Raw genomic sequence first — 20835 nt, 5'->3', positions numbered from 1 at the left:
GAAGGAGGTTGTTGTCACTTTTTGTCATCTTGAAATGTATTTTTCGCCGTCTTTTTTTGACATCATGGTTCATTTAATCGTTCACCTAATTAGAGAAATTAAGATGTGTGGACCTGTTTTCTTGCGGTACATGTATCCGTTCGAGAGATACATGGGATTGTTAAAGGGATATGTCAGGAACCGATATCTTCCTGAGGGCAGCATCGTAAGAGCTTACACTGCCGAAGAGGTTATTGAGTTTTGTACTAATTATATGGATGATGTCAAAGCCATCGGCATCCCTAAATCTCGGCACGAGGGTAGACTTCACGGGGTAGGCACAATCGGTGCGAAATTATTCGTGCCTGATAATACAACAATGTCACTAGCACATTTTCATGTTTTGCAACACCTCACTGACGTTCATGTTGGGGTTTCGCGGTGCTAACCAAAACCCCTTTTAGGCTTAAGGTGCGGAATGACCGTAGAACAAAAATTTCTACGGCCAACTTAAGCTCAGGATTAAACGGGGTATGTCAGGAAACTTTCCAAGGCGGTCCACCTTCAGTATTCCTTTGGCATCAAAACCCAATTTAATCCTTTTACAGATCTACTCCATGATTGATTTCTAAAACTTTAATCTACTTACCAATTAAATAGATTAATATAGCATATTTATACCTTGTTTCCAAATCACAGTTGGAATGCAGACCGAGCGAGTAGAGCCTCACCAGGGAAGGAATCGACTCGGAGTATCACACGTGTGATACCTCTATCGGTTATCCACCAGGACTAATCGGAGAGCGGTTTATTTCTTCTGCCAGAAATACCGTAAACCGCGGAATTCTGCAAAAACACTATTCACGAGAAAAAGACGAAAACCCGTAAACACGAATTTTCGGTTGCTCAGTTTCATCAATATGCAAAACTGACATACCGCTAAATTCGGTAAAACACTATTCATCGATCCCGTAAATATACTCCACAACAACCCGCAAGATTATACGTCAAGTACGTATAACTTTCTTTTCTCAACCGAAACACTATTTGGGAGAGAAACCGGGAAAGAGAGAAAATGCTGATTCGTTTCTGCACGAAAAGATACATGTGAATGTGCATATGTATATCTCTTCTCTCTCTACCCCTCCACCCCTATTTATAGTGTTTAGATTCGGTTGCAAAAGACCAAAATGCCCTCCAAGTTCGGCCTATTTACAAGATATGTCATTGACACCTCATCCTTTTATATGTGAAATGACCAAAATACCCCTTCCACACCCTTCCACATTCTTCTCCATGCTTCTACACATGCAAGGTGGCATAGGTGTGAAATGACCATTTTGCCCTTGTGGATAGGATTGATGACATGTCATCTGGATAGGATCAATGACACATCATGCGGATAAGCACGAATCTGAAAAGACCCGAATGCCCTCGGCCCGAACACAAATAATATTCGTATAATTATTCTGAACAATTATATATATATTTTTCTTTCGGTTATTTGTTTCAGTATCGATGACGTGTCATCTGGATAGGATCAATGACATGTCATGCGGATAAGGACGAATCTGAAAAGATCCGAATGCCCTCGGCCCGAATACAAATAATATTCGTATAATTATTCTGAATAATTATATATATTTTTCTTGCGGTTGTTCTTTCGATAATTTATACAATGTGTCATGCACATTTATAAATTAACCGGTTAACTTTTATACAACGTGTCATACACGTTTATAAATTAACCAATATTTTAGCTTGTTATTTTTACATAACATTTATAATTTAATTATAACACGTATAATTAATTATAACCATCCTATCATTGATCATAACCAATTTATAATCAATCAAAATAAGATTCTCCGATTAACTCCTATATGGTGTGACCCAATAGGATCTGTGTTATGTTGGTAAATAGAGTTAAAACTGTTTTAACTTCTATAATCATGGGTGGCGTCTGGCAACACATCATGACTATCCAATTACACAGATGATGTTGTACTGTACAATATCACGATCCAGTAAATAATTTACTTGTGTCTGTTCTTCTGTCTCATAGCTATCAGATCAGTTTCAAGGTAGATGTGTGTCATCCTTGCTAACTGAATCTTTTCTTGATCTTGAGCAGATTATCAAATATAATTACTCTTGTAATTATACCGCTAGCAGATAATCTAACTCTATCAAGGGGCCCAGTGATGCTATAGCTCGTATAGAGATACGAGGGACAAATAGTATTCTTGGTAAACTATCACTTCCTCAGCTAAGCTATACATATGGAAAAGCTACCGTTATGACTGCTTTTTACGGACAGCGGTGGATAACAATCACACATACATATTTCTCAGTGGGAACGATAAATACCCCATACTGTAGAACGTGACACTGAATGAAAACATAAATGACACGAACACAATTCTATTTAATGTTTCATTCGGGGTCTGTCAAATACCATGTTCCTAGAACATGTATCTATGTGATTAAAATGACATCTCGTGTCAGGTGGTTTGTAAAACTTAACCATCTTTTAATCCACATACTAACCTTATCGCGGTAATTAGTGTTCCTGCTAATTACCTTGGTCAGTGACCTTTTAAGAGTATATATCATCTATATTATGGAGTTTCACAATTTCAGTCATGAACTCGAAATGATCCATAAATTCAATAATACTCAAGGCAACAAAATGATATATAAATAAACATTCAATTCATGAACAAAGCTTTATGATAATTTATCGTATTATTGACTTCTAGATTATTACAAACTAACAATCTACCACTTAAGCTAGGAGCCAATCATTGTAGGCCCTACTTATATACAAAATTCTATATTCTCTAAACTAAACTTTATGTGAAACTTGTTATATTGTTAATTAGTTTTAATTAGTTTAGAAATTGTGATACTTGTTATAATTTGGATTTATGGATTTATGTTATACTTGTTATAATTGTCGGGTTAATTAGTTTAGGAATTGTTAGAAATAGATAAATGTGATACTTGTTATATTGTTAACCTATTTGCAAATTCAGATATGGAAAGCAATAGTGAGACAACCTCGGCTAAGAAACGAGGAAGAGTGCCTAATGCAATTAAGGAGAAGTTTAACGAGAAAGGAAAAAAGCTGGAACTTGACAAGTTTAACAGGCCGGTTGTTACTAAGGATACAACGTCTTTTCCAACGGAATTCGGTATATTGGTGAGAAGGAATGTTCCTATAAGTTTTCAACTCTGGAAAGATGTTCCAAAAGAGAACAAGCTGAAAATATGGGAAACACTGAAGGTAAATAATGTGGTACTAAGTTCACAAGCTTTCATTTGATATTAACTAACTCTAAATTTTGATTTCTATTTGTTTGGCAGCTGGACTGGGGTATAAAAGAATACGAAAAAGTGAGGAACTATTATTATCAGAAAATGGCTACTTGTCACCGAAAGTGGCGAACCGACATGACTAAAGTGTGGCGCGCGGGTGAGACGCCCGATTTTGCCAAGCAACACATGGAAGAAAAAGACTGGGAGGTATTTGTCAAGTACCGAGAGACGGAGGAATTTGAGGTATGTTTATTTCTGCGGACCACCTACCTTATCTCTAATTAAGAATTCAATTTTTCTTATAATTAAGGCCTACAATGGCTTTCTTGACATTGTAGACTGCCAGCAAGATTGGAAAGGAGAATCAGGCCAAAAACGAGTATCGACATTTCTTAGGATCTAGAGGTTACAGTGGTGAGGGTTTTCGGAGTAGGCTTACAGATGCTATGTAGGCGATTGCAGACGAGAAAGCATCTAGTGATCCGTTTTCCTAAGGCTCAACAAGTGCATTGAAACCAGAAGAGGTCCTTGATATGTCGATTGAGCATAGGCACGTCACCTGGAGACTAGGAAGACAAAAGCTCGATAAGGAGACCAAGGAACGCTTTTATCCAGAAACATACGTACCGGTCATCAAGAAAATTGTGAGAATTTTAGATATTGTCATTCATTGAAACCTCAACTTTAATTTATTAGTTTATAACATGTTGTCATTCCAGGAAGAACAAGAGGCGGCTCTGAAACAAGGCTTGTTGGCCGTTGAACGATACGACAATGTTCTCAGAAAATCTCTGCCAAATCCGGAACATCCTGGGAGGGTGAGAGGAGTGGGAGGTTTGGTTCCTATCAGAAAAATATACGAGAAGAGCTCAATAAGGAGGAGACGCGCTCCCTCGAGTTCCGAAGCAGAAATTGATGCGAGAGTGAACGCAAAAGTGGAGGAGAAAGTAAGAGAAATAGAGGAGAGACTACAAGCAAAAATGAGAGAAGAAATGAAGTCTGAACTTGCACTTTTGCTTCAGCAGTCAATGGGCCAACAAGTTCAGACGTTTACCCCAACAGTCCTTCAGAGCAGCTGCCAGTCAGTCAAACCAATTGCAGATCTTTCCGGGTTTACTGAGGTAATGCAAATTCAAATTCAATAATATTCAGATTTCACAATTTATTTTCCATTACATGTTCTAGTGTTCATACGTTTTAGTTTATTCGAGTAAATACATATATCTGAACAGGAGGCAGAACTAAGCTACAAACTCCAGGCAGTTGTCAATAGGAACACTATTCAAGTAGCCATGGGGACAATTCATGTTCCAGTTGCACCCGGTGGAACAATTCACAGCAGGCCGATGCCGCCCGACCATGCAAGAGTAATGGTGGATGGTATTTTCGATGCGGACTTCATAGAGCACCCATTACCTGTACCAAATGGCGAGCAGGAAACCCTAAAGGATGCCCTCGGCAGTTTCACTACATGGGCGATGTCCATGATAGTGATAGGTGCAGATGAGGTATATTATTATTACAAGTTCTTATACTTCCGAATTAGTATCTATGTGATAGAGTTATAGTTGATTTTGGATTTTACTTCAATTTATTATGAAATTTTGCAGGAACCAGGCAAAGAAATGATTATTCCTGGAGGTCCGAAAGCAACGAGTCACTGCAAGGCATTTGATGATATCAATTTTGACAAGCTGGGACAGACATTCAAGCATATTCGTGATCAGTTTTTGGAGCTAGATGGCAGTCCAATCGAAATCGATTCCCCAGCTGATCTTTTATGTTCAGATGACTCCATACGCATCTATGTAGATGATTATGCGGCCTTGCTTACACCACGGGAGTGGCTCACTGTACCAATTGTTCAGATCTGGATGCTGTGAGTTAATATTCGTAATAATTGCAGAATTTTAGTACTTGTAATTCAAATTTCACAAAATTGAGATCACCTTTGTGTCTTTATTTTGTAGGTATTGGCACAAATACCTCAAGGAGGAATATCCCGATGAGCAGGTTGGTTTCATGGACCCCAATCAAACGAATGCCAACCTGTTGAATGATGACCGAGGACGTGTTCTTCAATACATAGGGAAAGCACTCCGAAAAAATCGGGACAAGAGATTAATTTTCATACCATACCATCAGATGTTAGTGTTATATATATATATATATATATTCTAATTTTATTATATTTCTTTCAATTCATATAAATTGAATAATATGACATGCTACAAACCTAACATGCAGAAATCATTGGATATTGAACATGCATTGTACGTGTACGATTCCGATAAGAAGTGTAAAAGAATGCTGATGATTAGTGCTGCTATCGAGGAGTAAGTGTCTTTCCTAAATTTTACGTTTGTTTAGAATACAAATGATTTTATTATTATATTATCATTTCAAAAATGTCTCGTAAGTACTGATTGTTCAATGTTTTCATATTTCAACAGCGTCCTCATGAGGGAAATGGGTGCTTCTTTAACGGTTCGTAACGATTGCAAGGTAATAGTTTCTATTGCGATATGATTATAATGACCTAGATGCACACATTTGTGAATATACATATAAGCCATTTGTATGCTCGTAATACAAATATTTTATTTTTTTGAAACTTGTTATATAGTGCCCACAACAACCAGCCGACTGGAAATGTGCATATTATACCATGTTGCTCATGCAAGACATAATAAAGCACTGTCTCGATGTTTTTCCGCAATTAAAGAAATATATGCATTTATAAATTTTTCAAAAATAAGCATTGTTGCTTCAAATATAATAAAATACACAATTTAATTGTATATATATGCTCTTCACAAATTCTAAAAATGCAGAATATTCCCGCTAAATATACGGTACAACGCTTGGCCGACTTTCGCCAAATGTGGGCCCAATTTTTGCTGAAAGAAATTAAGCCGAGAAGAAGTACAACAATTTAGGGTGTTTTATCCGAATTTGCATGCATATATGAACATGAATTTTTTGTAATAAGTTAGGATGTGTATGATATATAATTAATTTAGGATGTGTTTTATTGATAATTAATTTAGGATGTGTTTTATTGATAATTAAATTAGGATGTGTTTTATTGATAATTTAGGATTTGTGATAAATTGAAATTTTGGTCAGCTAAATAAATATGGAAGCTGGCCATTTAATAAAAAATATTTTTTTAAAATTCAATAAAGTATCAGGATCGGTTCTTACATAAGAACCGATCCTGATAGTTATTTTCTGAATTTTAAAAAAAATCTAATTTAAAATATACATCTGGATCGGTTCTACAGTACAACCGATCCTGATAATTGTTTGCTGAATTTTAAAAAAAATCTAATTTACAATATACATCTGTATCGGTTGTACAGTACAACCGATCCAGATAGTAACTATTAGGATCGGTTGTAACAACCGATACAGATTTGTTTGGTATCTGTATCGCCCTGATCAGGATCGGTTGTGAACCGATACTGATATCCATATATAACTGATCCTGATTCTATTTTTTCCAATGGTGTCTGAATATATTCAGTTCAAATTAGTTATATAGTACTTTCAAATAGTTAAGCAATCAGTTTTAACATAAAGCAGTTAATTAGTTTTAACATATAATTTTGAAAAATATGACTGTGTGTTTTGTAATTTAAAAAAATACTGAACTCATGATGAGTTACTTTTAATAAAAAGTATTGTTCTTAAAAACACTTAATTAGCTAGTTTCTTTTTTTAATATTTTATATTCATTTTAGCATATATAATATAATTCTGAAGACACATCGATGATGGTGATGTTGTGCTTTTATTATATCATCATAAGATACGGCTTAAAAATTATAAATATAAGTGTTAAACAAGATAAATAAAAATTAAAAAAGATAGCTAAGTGTTTATAAAAATAATAGTTATGTTAAAAACAACTAATTTAAAGTTATAAAACACACAATTATTCGGACTTTTTTAATATATATCTAAATCAATGTTGTAAATAATGGTATGCAGTCATTAGACGGATAAGGTACCGCCAAGTTATTATAATCGGAAATAAACGATCATATTTGGAAATAATCATCTGATGATTAGTCAGGAAAATCCATAATGGTTTGATCACCGCCAACGACTAATCGGCCTAAACCATTTTTTTTTACAACACTGATCTAAAATAATTAGTTTATTATTAAAGACAACTAATGCAGTATTATATATAACATAGCTGTTAAAAAACATTAGATACTGAAACTTTCTAAAAATAAACGTTTAATTTAGTGGACTCAAACCCATTTATTTCTTTCCAAAAATCATTGATGTACTCTCTAACTACCCCTTAAACTTGTGTTCTCTATATATTATATAACTTGCTCTCAAATTTTCCTACCTTGGCTTCCCTCCTCTCTCCTCTCTTGCTCTCTCTTTCTCTCCCTCTCCTTCACACAATGTCAAACCAGGGAGCAGCAAGAAGCCATAACTTGAACCTAGACCTTCGACTCGAACCTTTGCACCATCCAGAACCGGACCGGGTTTTCTCGTGCAACTATTGTTCGAGAAAGTTCTACAGTTCGCAAGCACTTGGTGGCCACCAGAATGCACACAAACTCGAGCGCAGTCTGGCGAAGAGGAGCAGTCAGATGATAGGAACATCCCGTGCCGATTCGGTCGGATTTGATTATACCAGTACTGAATACAGCTTTCCATGGATGGATGCAGATGGAGGGGTTGTTGGCAAGTTGGATTTATCTCTCAAGCTATGAATCATATAATATTTGGTTCCTTTTCTTAAGCCTTTTTGGTTATATGTGTACCAGAGAGAGATTATTAGATGAGAAATTTATGATCTGTAATGCTACTTCGATCAGTATTTCTATATATGCTCTTTAATATTCAATCAATATATAATTAATTAATGCTCTGTGGAAGTACGTACTGAAGGATGGAAAAATGGAGATGGCATGCATGTCTCCTTTCCTAGGTTTATAATGATCGCTAATAATATTGCATATATATATTATTATTTCCTCCATTTATATATGCACACACACACACACACACACACACATATTAGATAGGCTTTGTAAGGTACAATTAGGTATGTTAGATAGGATTAATGTGCTCCATGAGTAACGAAAACGCTTTGAGACCAGCACTGCATTTCAAATTAATAGAACAAAAAGATGGGAATGAATATATATGTTCCATATAGAAATTAATTTTTGAAATTTTGTTATGATTTTTTTTAAGATAAAGATGAGATAATCAAACTTTCCAACTCTAAACATTCAAAGAAAATTATTTGGCGAGATTCGAATCCTAAAATTTAATATAAATAATCTTTTTGAACATTGCTCCTAACTAACAAAAAAAAAAATCAAAATAAACATAAACCATTTGAAAATCCCCGTAGCTTACAATACATATTTGGTTAGCTATATATGACGACTTTTAATGTACATAAGTACATTATCATTATCTATTATTTTATATATGTACATACTCGATCGTATCCTGGCTTGACCATTAGTAATATGTCAATAGCACCATTGCAACTATTATATATTCCAACGAAGATGCGGATGCCCAAGAAACAATCCAAAAATATTTGTTTGAAGGTTTTCTTCATTTACAATTTGGATCCGAAGAATATAGCACAAACAAAAAAAGTTGGAGAGTGTTGCATGAAGCATGATGAAGTTCGATTACACTTTATTAAAATAATTAACCATATATAATTTTATAATTTCACATGTCATGACATGTTCAAAATCTCTTGAGAGTATTTAAAATTGAGAGGCTATTGAATCCATCTTTAATAAAAAAAAATCTTTATTTTAACAATTCTTGACAATTTTTAAAAATAAATTTAAATTAAAAATCCAAAATTATGGATGTATGATATTCACAGATTATGTCTATGAAATATGATAAGAATGGATGTGTATTTCACCATATACCAAGTGACTTAAAATTTCAATATTTCAAAATTAACTATCATTGATGCAGCATCAAATAATACTTAAATTGCATTAAATTTGATTGTAAGACTATCTATATGTTAGATAATATACCTATAAATTTACTTTTTAATTTTATTTATTATTTTTAAAATTGTTGTTGAGATTGTCAAAATTAATAGCCATTATCAATTGATCATGCATTTTCCTAATTTAAATTTAATTTGACTAGAAAGTAGAAACCAAAGAAGTACTCGCATCATATCACATGTCATAATCGAATCAAATGCCAATTGGTAACTTGGGTTTTTTAAGCAGAGCAACTACTCATGTGGCTGTCACCACTTAAGCTTACTGATGACAATATTTTTTTTAACAAAGGTGTGAATAATCATAATCAAATTGACTTATATGGAAACAGAGAAGTCTAAGATAGAGTTCACTTAAGTGGTCCTCTTTCTATCTATGTTTCTTGTCTATTCACTTTATTTAACTTGATCTGTCCATTAAGAACTTAGTTTCGTCTGTGTAGTTTCTATGCAATATGTTTCAAGTCAGAAAAAAGAGGAGGGTTGTGATAAGATGTGGCGAGCCAATGTAAAAAACTACAGTCTCTTTTATAGAAATAAAACCTTATCGTACATGCTTTGGTTGGATTTCATTTATAGTCTATTCTAACTTGTTTGGAGACTAAAGACTTTGGCTATATATGTTTGGATGTACTGAGAATAGCGAGAATAACGAGAATAGCGTTGTTCCGATCCATCCAAACATACTCAATTGCTATTTAGAACAGCGAGAATAGCGTTGTTCCGCTATTTTTACAAAAAGTCGGAATAGCAATTGGTACTCTCTCAAATGTTCAATCCCTCCATCGCTATTCTAAATGTTCAATCCAAACAACATTTTCGCTATTCCGAATATCTCCACATCAACACTATTCTCACACTCTTCCAAAAATCACTATTCTCATCTACTATTCTCAAATAGTAGCTATTATAGCTATTCTAGAGTGCATCCAAACATACTTAATACGTTATTGTTGTTCATTTAGGACTTCATATATGCATTGTTAGCATCTTCCAAAATTAATAATTAATAGACTGATTTTTAAAATATATTTTTTACTAAAATTTCCAAATTGTTAACAGATGATTTACCAATTTTACAAACTATATATGTCCCAATTACTTGAAAATTACTTGTAGAATTTGTTTTCTTTCTTAAAACATTTGAATTTGAAATATTTAATTATATGTATTGTAAAAAAAGAACTATTAGTTAAATTATATCAACTCACAAATATTAAACCTAGCTAAAATTTTCTCAAATTTCAAAATTGTCACTCTGATTGATCTAGGGATCTAAAAAAAGTCACAACGTGATCGAATATATCATGATACGGCACGGTTTCGTCATCGCATGATATGTGTGCCAATCACATGCTGTGACTTGCATGTCCTGTGCCGTAGCCATCTTTTAAAAAATTTAGCATGGCATGACACATGGTCATACGAGTCACTTGTAATTAGGACCGTTAGATCTTAATCAAATGTTGAATCTTGAATAAACTAACTTAAATTATGAAAAAAATAGTTAAACGTGACCAGTCACGACATGAGTAACGTACTATGATTATCCTTCTAAATTAGATCACATACAAAAATACACAACTATTCGCGAGAGTAAAAAGTGACTATTGTCGAAGGTACACCGACAAAAATTGCTATTTCTGAGTGTATCGGTATTAAAAAGTATTAGTAAAGATACCATCGGTAAAAAGCACTTTTATCCTCGCTGATAGTAACATATTTTTATACGCGATATATATATCGTGTACATCACGTAAAATCTGTTTTAATCACATCATATGTATCCTAGGTTGACCTCAAGGGAAGGCAATAATTAATTGAAGCACCCACCGATTTGTATTGCTGGAGTTGCATAGGATCTGGGAGTGGAGTTACAATTAATATTTTCTTAATTAACATGCACTGAATCTGCAATTAATTGGATTCAAAGTTGAAAGCCAATTGCGCCTAGACTTGCATCGATATCCCTTTTTCATGATTGTTTTCTTTAATCTAACACCGTATCATGTTCTTCCCTTTAGGGAAACTTATTTATGGCTTATATTATTTGATTAATTACTTCAAACTATTAATCCTATGCCAATTGCTTAATTGATTCTCTCCACTCCTTTTCCCCAACTAAATGTGGCTCTGTGTAGTCATGCGCTGAGATGTTTAATTTCAAATTTTTGGTTAGTGGAGTAAAGACTGAAAAAGGACAAATTAGAAATTGGAAAAAATTGGCGAAAGCATTGTTCAAAAAGACTGAAAATTGGGGCAGTCAAATCGATGCTTGCTTGAAATTAGCTCATGATAAAAATGAGAAAGAAAACCCTTTTTATCACGGAAGATGTATAATTTGTCGCTTACCAGTACTGTGATGATTTAGTTGAGTTTAACAAAGACTAGACGAGATTGTGTGGTCGCATGCTTTAATTCTAATCTAATCTTTCATGCATTCATTGATACTTACTGGGAAACGCAAGTACACGTCAAACTGTCATATCTTGTTTTGTTTTTCCTTTTTCTTTTTTGCACACAAAATTCCTTGTCATTGAGGACTGACGACTGATTATATATATTATTTTATTTTAACTTATACTTTTGAACAAATACAAAGTACTAACTTAGGGTTAAATTCAGTAACCTTCAACTTTTGGTGATTGTATTATATATATTTTATTTTTAATGCAAAATAAATCACAAAAAATTAAGAAGGGCCACAGTCAATCTCTCTGTACCTTTTCCAGATTTGTCCTATATGTAAGCTTTTTGCTTCCAATAAAATAAGGCAACATATGAATGCATTCTAGCGATATATCACAGAAGATCTTGGATGAACCTGGCGATTTTCCTCATCGATCTCTCTTGCTTCTGGGCTAAGCATTTACATTATGCTAGTACTATCAGAGTTTCTAATCTATTTTTAAAAAATGCAAGGAAGTTTTTTTATTTAGAAACTATGTAAAAAGAGTTTCTTTAGAGCATCTACATCATTGGTACTATGAGAATTTCTAATATGATATGACAGTTTCTAATATAGTTTTAGAGATGTGAGAGTTTCTTATTTAGAAATTGTGCATGAGAGTTTTTATTAAGAAACTGTTTATTTACAAACTCTATGCTAGTCAAATAATTTGTTGAAATTATTTCTCCTTTTAATTTTATTGCTGACATGGTTTAATAAAAACTTTAAAATTAATTTCAGAAATGTGAGAGTAAGAAACTTTAGATACTATAATTTCTAAAAAGTAATTAAAGTTATTTAGAAACTCATTTGGGTTGCTGGGATGTAGATGCTTTATTAAGAAACTGTTTATAAACTCTATGCTGGTCAAATGATTGGCTGAAATTATTTCTCTTTTAAATTTATTGCTGACGTGGCTTAATAGAAACTCTAAAATTAATTTTACGAATGTGAGAGTTAAAAACTTTAGAAATTAATTTCAGGGATGTGAGAGTCAAACCCGCATAATTTTAAATTGAATCAGGTTCAAAATTTTGATGTGTGTATTTGTTCATTGTTACACAAGTGATCGGGTATGTATGGGACGGGCGGACGACTCCAAAACGGATTCAAGTCTTAAATTTCACAAACTTAATTGATTTTATAACATGATAGAATTAAAATCCAATTAAACATTAAATATCAGAAAATAGTATATCAAAACTTTTAAGAGTAGAGATGATTGTAGCAAAACTTTTAAGAGTAGAGATGATTGCAGTTGTTAAGACTATCTGGGTTTGGGTGGAGATCATTGTTAGAAAACACATGTACATAAAACTGAGGCGGCTCTATTGTATAGTTATGTAGGAGTTAGTTTTGGTATTTTAAAATTCTAAATTATCATTTGTGTAATTATTATATTTTCTTATCAATATATTATATATCGGTTGCCGACTTTTCGTCACCAATCATCAAAAAAAGAAAACACATGTAATATCTTTGTTTCTCTTTCTAGCACAAATACTATTTTTTATTAATGTTCATAAAACCCTATTATAATTGAACCCCTCTCATCTCCTCTCTTCTCTCTTCTCTCTTCTCTCTTCTTGTGGATTGAAATACCGAATGGGAAAATACAAACACATAATAAACAAAATTATCTCATCTTCCCTTTAATCAAACCAAAGCACCAAACCAACCCTTCTTTTTGCAGATTTAGCTCTAAAACACCATACTTCGAGTAAATCAGGATCCTGCACATTTTCTGAACCAAACCATTGTGACAGAATCTCTGCTTGCCACTCCAATGGTAACGTCAAAATAATCGAAAGAATCTCTGCACATTTTCCAATGTTTGACCATTTTCTCTGTATAATTCCACCCTTTTTCTTCTCCTCAACCCAAGATTTTGTTCTTTGCAAAATTGGAATCCAAATTTTGACCAAATCAAACCGCCCAAAATTGATTGATTTTAGCACCTTATTTGTTATCTCAACCACTTTAACCTCATCTCAAGTTCCTCCCCAACAAATGTGTCTTACTAATTTTTCCATCTTTGGAGATAAATCTACCCAAATTGGAACAATCACTCTCATCATATCAATTTTATCAAAATCTGGCAAGCCCACAAAATATCAGAAACTACAACACTACATTCTTGGTCAGTTTCAAAACTTATCCTTGCCATGACCAAATTCCCAAAATCTTTCATCAATTCAATCACGCAATTTTTCACCTCACATTTCAAAACGTCATTATTAGTTACTGAAATCAAAGGAGAATCGTCATCTTCAGTTAATAGATACTCGATTTGGTCTTGATAACTTTTCTTGGCCTCGGTTTTCAGTTTATTAGCTGCGGATGTGGCAAAACGAAAAGCGGAGAGAAAGATTTGTGTGACAGGTGGCAGGTCAATGGGTCAGAGCCTAGAGAGGATAAGTTCATACTTTAACCCTAGATGAGGGACATATCTGAGAATTTCCTCTTCATCTGTCTCGTCCTGTGGTGCAGATTCAAAATAGTCAGTAGAGCATAAGGCAATTTTGTGTAACCCTAGATGGACAGTGGCAAGAAAAATACCTGTTGTAGGGTTTAATACCAAAATGCTAGTTAGGTCAAATGATAATAGTAACAAAGATTATGACTTGCACCCTTATAGTGCTAATAATTCGTAGTAATAGCTGATGAGAAAATAGATGGTACAGAAAAAAAAAACCTATTGCATTGAGAAATTGGATATTCTGCTGGCACAGTATTCAGTAATTTAGCAGTATCAGTATCAGTATCCAATACTTGAATTATTGGACAGCTAAAGCCTTCTATATGGAACATACATACACTGTCACTGACTGACTGGTATAGAATTGGTACGTATGTACCTAAAGTGCCTCTGACTCTGTACCAGTGACAGGGCTGTGGTTTATAAATGAGGCGAATAGCATTGACATAAGAGTTGAAGGATTGTGAGTAGATACAGTGGACGTCAACACAGTAGTGTGCATCAAGGATATGACAGGTGGGCCAGTCGTTAGAGAGCCTTTTGCTAAAGTAATCACTGTTGTCGGAAAGCAGATGAGAGTGGCAGTAGAGACGGTAGTCATGGCCACTCTCATCATTGGTACGAACCCTTACAACAACATCACTGGTGCTAAGGTCCCCGATTTGATCCTTAAAATCTCCTTTCATTTTTACTGCTGGAGTTGTGGCTTTTGGAAGATAACAAAATATACATATATGGATGAGAATTCCAGTTTTGGAATGCTTGGCGATATAATTATTGGAGAAGGAGAAGAAGAAGAAGAAGAAGTAATCTAGCTAGATTAGATTATGTAAGGCTGAATTAATGCTAGTATGAGCCTTTAATGTTGAGTCTAGCTAACATCCGTGTCATTTCAGCCTCTATAGCACAAACTCCCAAAACCTTTCGGATCAATTTCAAACGGTGAATCTAAACAGTTCAAACCAATCTAATTCATTACTTTTGCGTTTACATGCAAAATTTATAACTTTTTAAATTTATTTAGTATCAAATCAAGCGGTCAAATGTTGTAATTCTTAAGTTAATTTTAATGCATTCATTTTTCAATATTTTTGACTGCTTGACTTTATACTAAAATAACTCAAAAAAATAAAAGAAATGCATGGAAACACATCACTCATAATGTAAATTGGTTTGAACACTTTGGATTAATCGTTTGAAGTCTATCCAATAAGTTTTGGAGTTGGTGTCATATGACACCGATGTCATACTAGCGAGACTCATTAATGCTAGTACAAACAGTTCAGTCTACATGGGGCAAAATGGGACCTTTCTTGGCCATTACAAGAGTACTTGTCTTGGACTTGAGAAAAGCAACCCCTGTGAGAAGCTTCAAAGTTAAGAAAGGTAACTTTGAGAATTCATGTTAATTAAGAGACATTATTGCATTTTGTTGACCACATATGTACTGTTCTTGATATGGCACTGTGCTCTCTTCATTACATCATACCTCAATCCACAGTTTCTGCAATTCATTGTCACAACTCTGCAAAATAAACCAAGCTCTCAATTCAGTACATATTTTTGCAGCACACCAAAATCTTTTATATGCACAAAAATCATAATAAAGTTGTTCAAACTGTTGTCTAATTATAAATGAAATTACACTGCATAGATATCCAAATATAGCAAGTTACCGGGACATAGCAACTTCGGGAAAGCCATCATAATCTCAATCATCCATTAAATAGAACCATTCTGACATGGTGCTAAATTGCGGTAGAAAGAGCACAAAACAAGTACTCTTGCAAAATCTTTGAAGCCTCCGATAACTCACCAGTCCCGGAGACACCAGCTGCTTCACTCACTAAATTTTCTCTCTCTTTGTTTTTTACATTCCTCAGATTTTGTTCCGCTAGATGAGGTTTCTGTTTAGTTGCTGGTTTGGCATCACTAAGCTTTTCCTGTTTTGTATCAGCTCCAAATGAGAGAAAGCGGACTCCCTTGGGGACTTTAAGTGGTGCTTCAATAGACTTAATCAAGCAGGGATTGAGACGCTTAAATGTGTCCACGGGGGTGCATTTGACAGTCGAAGACTTCTGACTTGTATTGGTTTGTTTTCCCATGTTTGACTTCTCTGACAATTCCTCGCCAGATTCCTTGGTTTGAACTGATAAAACTTCTGTATTCTGTATCTGAGGGAAAAACAAGGAAAAGGCAAAAACAATTTCAATGTTTGGGCTATTTGTCGTATTATATTTCTCTGCAAAACTCAAAAGACTATCTAGATTATGCCAGTCATTTTGAAACTGGTACCTACCGGACTGTACAGACTAGTAACAGCACCGAAAATCTCAAGAAACAGAAGATAATAAACAGAAGATATCTTTTAGTAAATACTCTATAGGCTATCTCTCTCATAGGGAACAGAAATATACGGACTAATAGATCTCACAACACCAAACACTTGAGTATCATCATTCTATCAGTTAATTTTCTATGGGGGCCCTAGTGAAAATCCGTTGCAAATTTATGGGGGGTCATTTGAAGATATTGAACACTAAAATGATAAAATTAACAATATATGCAGGGCAATTACTTTTTCTCAAAAGGATGGGTGTCACACTGACCCTCATTCCAACCACATGTGCACCCCCAGAACATAGTGAACTAGTTGGGTCCCTCCAATCTCTGGTTAACAAGTAAATTGTTATAATAAAGGGAAGAACTTGAGCTAGATCATTCAACACATACATTGTGAGAAAATTTGCAATTAGCCCCTCGGACGCACATTCTTTCTGACACAAACTTGTGACATGGGTACTTAGAGAGGTCATGATCATATGGGCACTCATCGCCTTTCAAACATTCACCTCGTGCAAAATGGCTACATGCCTGAGAAAAAAGAAAATATATATATAAAAATAAAATAAAACAAGATAAGGTGTTAACATATGACATCAGCAATCTATCATGATACTCTATGCACACAAGATACAAATTATCACCTTGGATTTTGTTACAGGGGTGACGTCATGAGAAAATTTACACAGTTCTTCCTATAGAACAAGACAACAAGAAAAAGTTACATTAAATGGATGGCTCCATTTGAAAAGTAAACAGTGAACCGTCAATATATAAGATTTGAGAAACAAACCTGTTGGCATTTCCCCTGCAAGTAGAATTTGCATATTTTCTTCTCTTTTTCTTTTTTACCTGGAGGAGGTAGTCGCAACCTATTCACCCCATCTTCTCTTAATTTTTTTGCTCTCTTTATCCGATATGCTTTCTTCAAACCAATACAACAGTATGAAGCCAAGCCAAAAAAAAAAATTAATAATAAAACAAAACAAAAGGCTGATTTTTTGGAAAATGAGGAGGCATTAAACCTTCTTTTTAGCTTGTCTTTCTGAAGACAATATCTTTTTTCTCTTCTTTCCAATGTCATATGCCTGTAAGCAATAGTTTACAGGATTTTACTTGGTGTAATTAATAGAAGTTAATTGTTTCAGAGCCCTTCACAGTGCTCAATACAAGTAAAAGGTAGAAGTGTGTAATAGTGCAGAAATATATGTATACCTCTTTACTAGAGTCAATGCCTGGGCTCTGACTCGCTACATTCTCATGCTCCAACCCTAATAAAAGAAGGTAATAGATTACAGAAAGGGATTTGCAAATTAGATTTTGGGACCAAGTTGATCACATCAGTTTATATTTGCTCTCAAATACAGTAAAAAAATGCAGTCGGCTCACCTGGTATATCCTCTTTAATAGCTAACTTCTCATCAGATCTTGTATTAATTAAGTCTTGTTCTGATTCATCATCAATCAAAGGTTCAACTTCCTTATCTAAATCGGAATCATCATCCAAATCCTGTGCATCATCTGTTATTTCTCCCTCTTCAATTGCACCATTTGGCTTATCCTGATTTGAGCTCCCCAATTTAGAGATTTCATTTGGAGGGTCCAATTGGACCCCTTCTCCAATTTTGAGTGATAATTCCATTGTTTCAACAAACCCAGCTTCTATAGCCTCTTGGTAAGGGTCACCTTTTAAACTCTCCTCTTCTCCCAACTGCTCAATTTCTTTATCCAAAGCCATTTCTTGGCAATTCGAGTCCAATAAAGAATCATTTCCAGTCTCAATTTTGTGAACTAAGATATTATCAACTTCAGCTTGTTGATTCTGATCCTTCTCATGGTTTAACTCCCCTACCAAGCTCAACTTTCGATCTGCTTCATCCCTCATTTGTTTATCAGGAGCAAATTCGCCTGAACCAGATTGTATCTGATCACCAGGGCAACCAACTAACAAAGATAAATCAGAGACCACTGAATTTAAACGCTCACTGTTACTAAACACATCAATCTCCAATTCATCCATGGAATCAATATTCTCCATCACCAATTGCAAGGTCTTGACTGTCTCATCTAACATAGGATCTTCAATTTTTCTAGGATCAGTGGTTTGGTTTCCATCAGCCACCGAGCTAAGGGTAGCATTGGAGTTAGGGTTTTCGGGTTCCATGGAGCCGAATCTTTTCTCTGCCATTTGCAAGGTCTCAACTGTCTCACCCAACTTAGCATTTTCAAATTTGCCAGATTCTCTAGTTTGGTCCTCATCAGCCACTGAGCTAAGGTTAGCATTGGGGTTAGGATTTCGGGGTTCCACGGAGTCAATTTTCTCCACCGCTGATTGAAAGGTCTCAACTATCTCGTCCAACTTAGGGTTTTCAAATTTACCAGGATCACTGGTTTGGTCCACATGATCCGCTGAGCTAAGGATAGCATTGGGGTTAGGGTTTAGGGGCTTGTGAGAGAGCTCACGGCAGACGGAGAAGATGCGAGAGAGGGTACGATAGGATGCACTATCTAGATGAAACATACTTCCATTAACTGCATCCTTCAAATCGGTATCTTGACTATCATTTTTCTTCCTGAAAAGATATAGTGAAAAATGTGTGTCAACTGAAATTGTATTTCAAAAGGAGTGATTACCAAAATATTGGCAAATCAATATTCAAATAGTCTAGGCACTATAAATAATTGGCAAATCAAAAAGCAAATGATGAAAAAAAAAATGGTACTGAATCAATCTAATAATCTAATATACCAACCAATACACACCAGTACTGATACAATTCAAGCATCTCATAGTGACAATGATATGCTATTTTATGCTTTAGGTAGTCTGTAGTCAAGCTTGCTTGGACACAATTTTTTTTAACCATTTCATAAATAGACCTAATCAATTTGCTCAAAATTTGCACCAATTTCATCACATCGGCTTCTAATCAGAAAGATATATCCAAATTTAGTTTGCTGTAGAATTAAGAAGTCAAATTGGAGCAACAGGTACCCCCAGCATTACACGTAGCAAATGTACAGAAACCAACCATAAATATTCAATTAACAAAATTATCATCGGGTCCCTTATCAATTCAAGAACAAGAACTACAATAAAAACTGGTTCAATTACATATGTTCAATTACCTAAAATGAACAACAAGTGCTATATGTTCAATTACATAGATGATATCAATTCAAGAAGTACAATAAGATCTGTTCATAATTATCAACGATTTTATAAGATTGAAAAAAGGTACTGAAAATTTGGATATTTAATTTCTATAGGTAATTCAATTTTCATAAATTACTGATTTGACATAGTGCTATGAAAATTTGGATATCGAATAACCTACGGAAAAAAGGTACTGAATGTTGATGAAGTGATAAAGTGAATGTCTGGTTTAGCACCTACGAAATTTATCTCAGAAAAAAATTATTCAAAATTAAATATTGAGATGGGTAATTTGTTCTTGAAAGAGAACGGAGAGACAAGGAGGAAAGGAGAGGGAGAAAAAAAAAACAGAGAAGTACCTGGAGATGCAAATCATAATCCGGGGTTGCACAGAGCTTGATCGCCGGAGGAGGGCACGGAGGCGAAGGCAGGGACTATGGCTTCCCTCGCTTGAGGCTTTTAGCGAATAGCGATTTCACCGAAAGAGAGGAGAGGACGGCAGGGAGGAGCGGGTTCGGGTAAATCGCCTCCAGTGAGGGTTTTACTTGGAATGGACGCCTCCTTACTTAGAGTAGCAATGCTCAATAGAGACGGTGGTGATGCTCATGCCCTTACAATAACAAGATCAGAACCGTCTAATTTAAATCAGCACGAATATTAAAGTTCCGGTGCACTATAGGCATGCGCTGGATAGACCTGGATTATGATTGGACGGTCTTATGAATTAACACAAACTGGAAGACTGGAAGACTCTGGTTGCTCTTTTGATTTGAATATTTACATTGGACTATTGGAGGGGGAGAACTTTCGAAAGGAGGGAAAATTTGTTGATTGTTGGGCTGTTTATGTTATTTATCTGCTTTGAAAGATGAGAAACGGAGAGGAAGCGGAGGGAAAGAGAGAGGAACATGATGTTGATTTGTGATGAAATTTGTTCCCCTTCAATTTGAAGCACGCCTAAGTTAACAGAGGAGAATCACTCAATCAGCCCATCTGGCATCTGTACACTTGTCAACACAGCAATCAGACAGCTAACACACCACCCAATTACCAACACTAAATTAGATTACTACTTGATT

General features: G+C 34.8%; 1 protein-coding gene and 1 pseudogene across 2 annotated transcripts; both read right to left on the bottom strand.

Moving 5' to 3' along the window:
- Nucleotides 1–13246: 13246 nt before the first annotated feature.
- On the bottom strand, nt 13247–15408 carry LOC144548484 (BTB/POZ domain-containing protein At3g05675-like; annotated as a pseudogene).
- A 136-nt stretch (nt 15409–15544) lies between these two features.
- On the bottom strand, nt 15545–20290 carry LOC144547205 (uncharacterized). Of its 2 annotated transcripts, none has more exons than XR_013509037.1 (9): nt 20116–20290; nt 17989–19172; nt 17815–17870; nt 17625–17687; nt 17393–17524; nt 17244–17294; nt 16990–17130; nt 15933–16430; nt 15545–15781 (listed from the first exon to the last, which is right to left on the bottom strand). XR_013509037.1 is itself a non-coding variant. In XM_078295798.1 (9 exons), the coding sequence occupies exons 1-8, from the start codon at nt 20130–20132 to the stop codon at nt 16005–16007; spliced, it is 2070 nt and encodes a 689-aa protein (XP_078151924.1). In that variant the 5' UTR covers nt 20133–20290; the 3' UTR covers nt 15545–15781; nt 15999–16004. The 2 variants fall into 2 exon arrangements, 1 of the variants encoding a protein (XP_078151924.1); XM_078295798.1 differs by having other exon boundaries at nt 15999–16430.
- Nucleotides 20291–20835: the final 545 nt, after the last annotated feature.

Source organism: Carex rostrata, chromosome 2 (genome assembly GCF_964058835.1).
Source record: "Carex rostrata chromosome 2, lpCarRost1.2, whole genome shotgun sequence".
In the NCBI taxonomy this organism is placed as follows: domain Eukaryota; kingdom Viridiplantae; phylum Streptophyta; class Magnoliopsida; order Poales; family Cyperaceae; genus Carex; species Carex rostrata.
Note: the sequence above shows the minus strand (reverse complement) of the source record. Positions and strands in the feature narration are given on the sequence as shown.

Coding starts and splice junctions, on each gene's coding strand:
- LOC144547205 (XM_078295798.1), bottom strand. Junction 17,871..17,988: donor TATTAAAGAGGATATACCAG/GTGAGCCGACTG, acceptor TTCTTTTATTAG/GGTTGGAGCATGAGAATGTA. Junction 17,525..17,624: donor AAAGACAAGCTAAAAAGAAG/GTTTAATGCCTC, acceptor ATTGGTTTGAAG/AAAGCATATCGGATAAAGAG.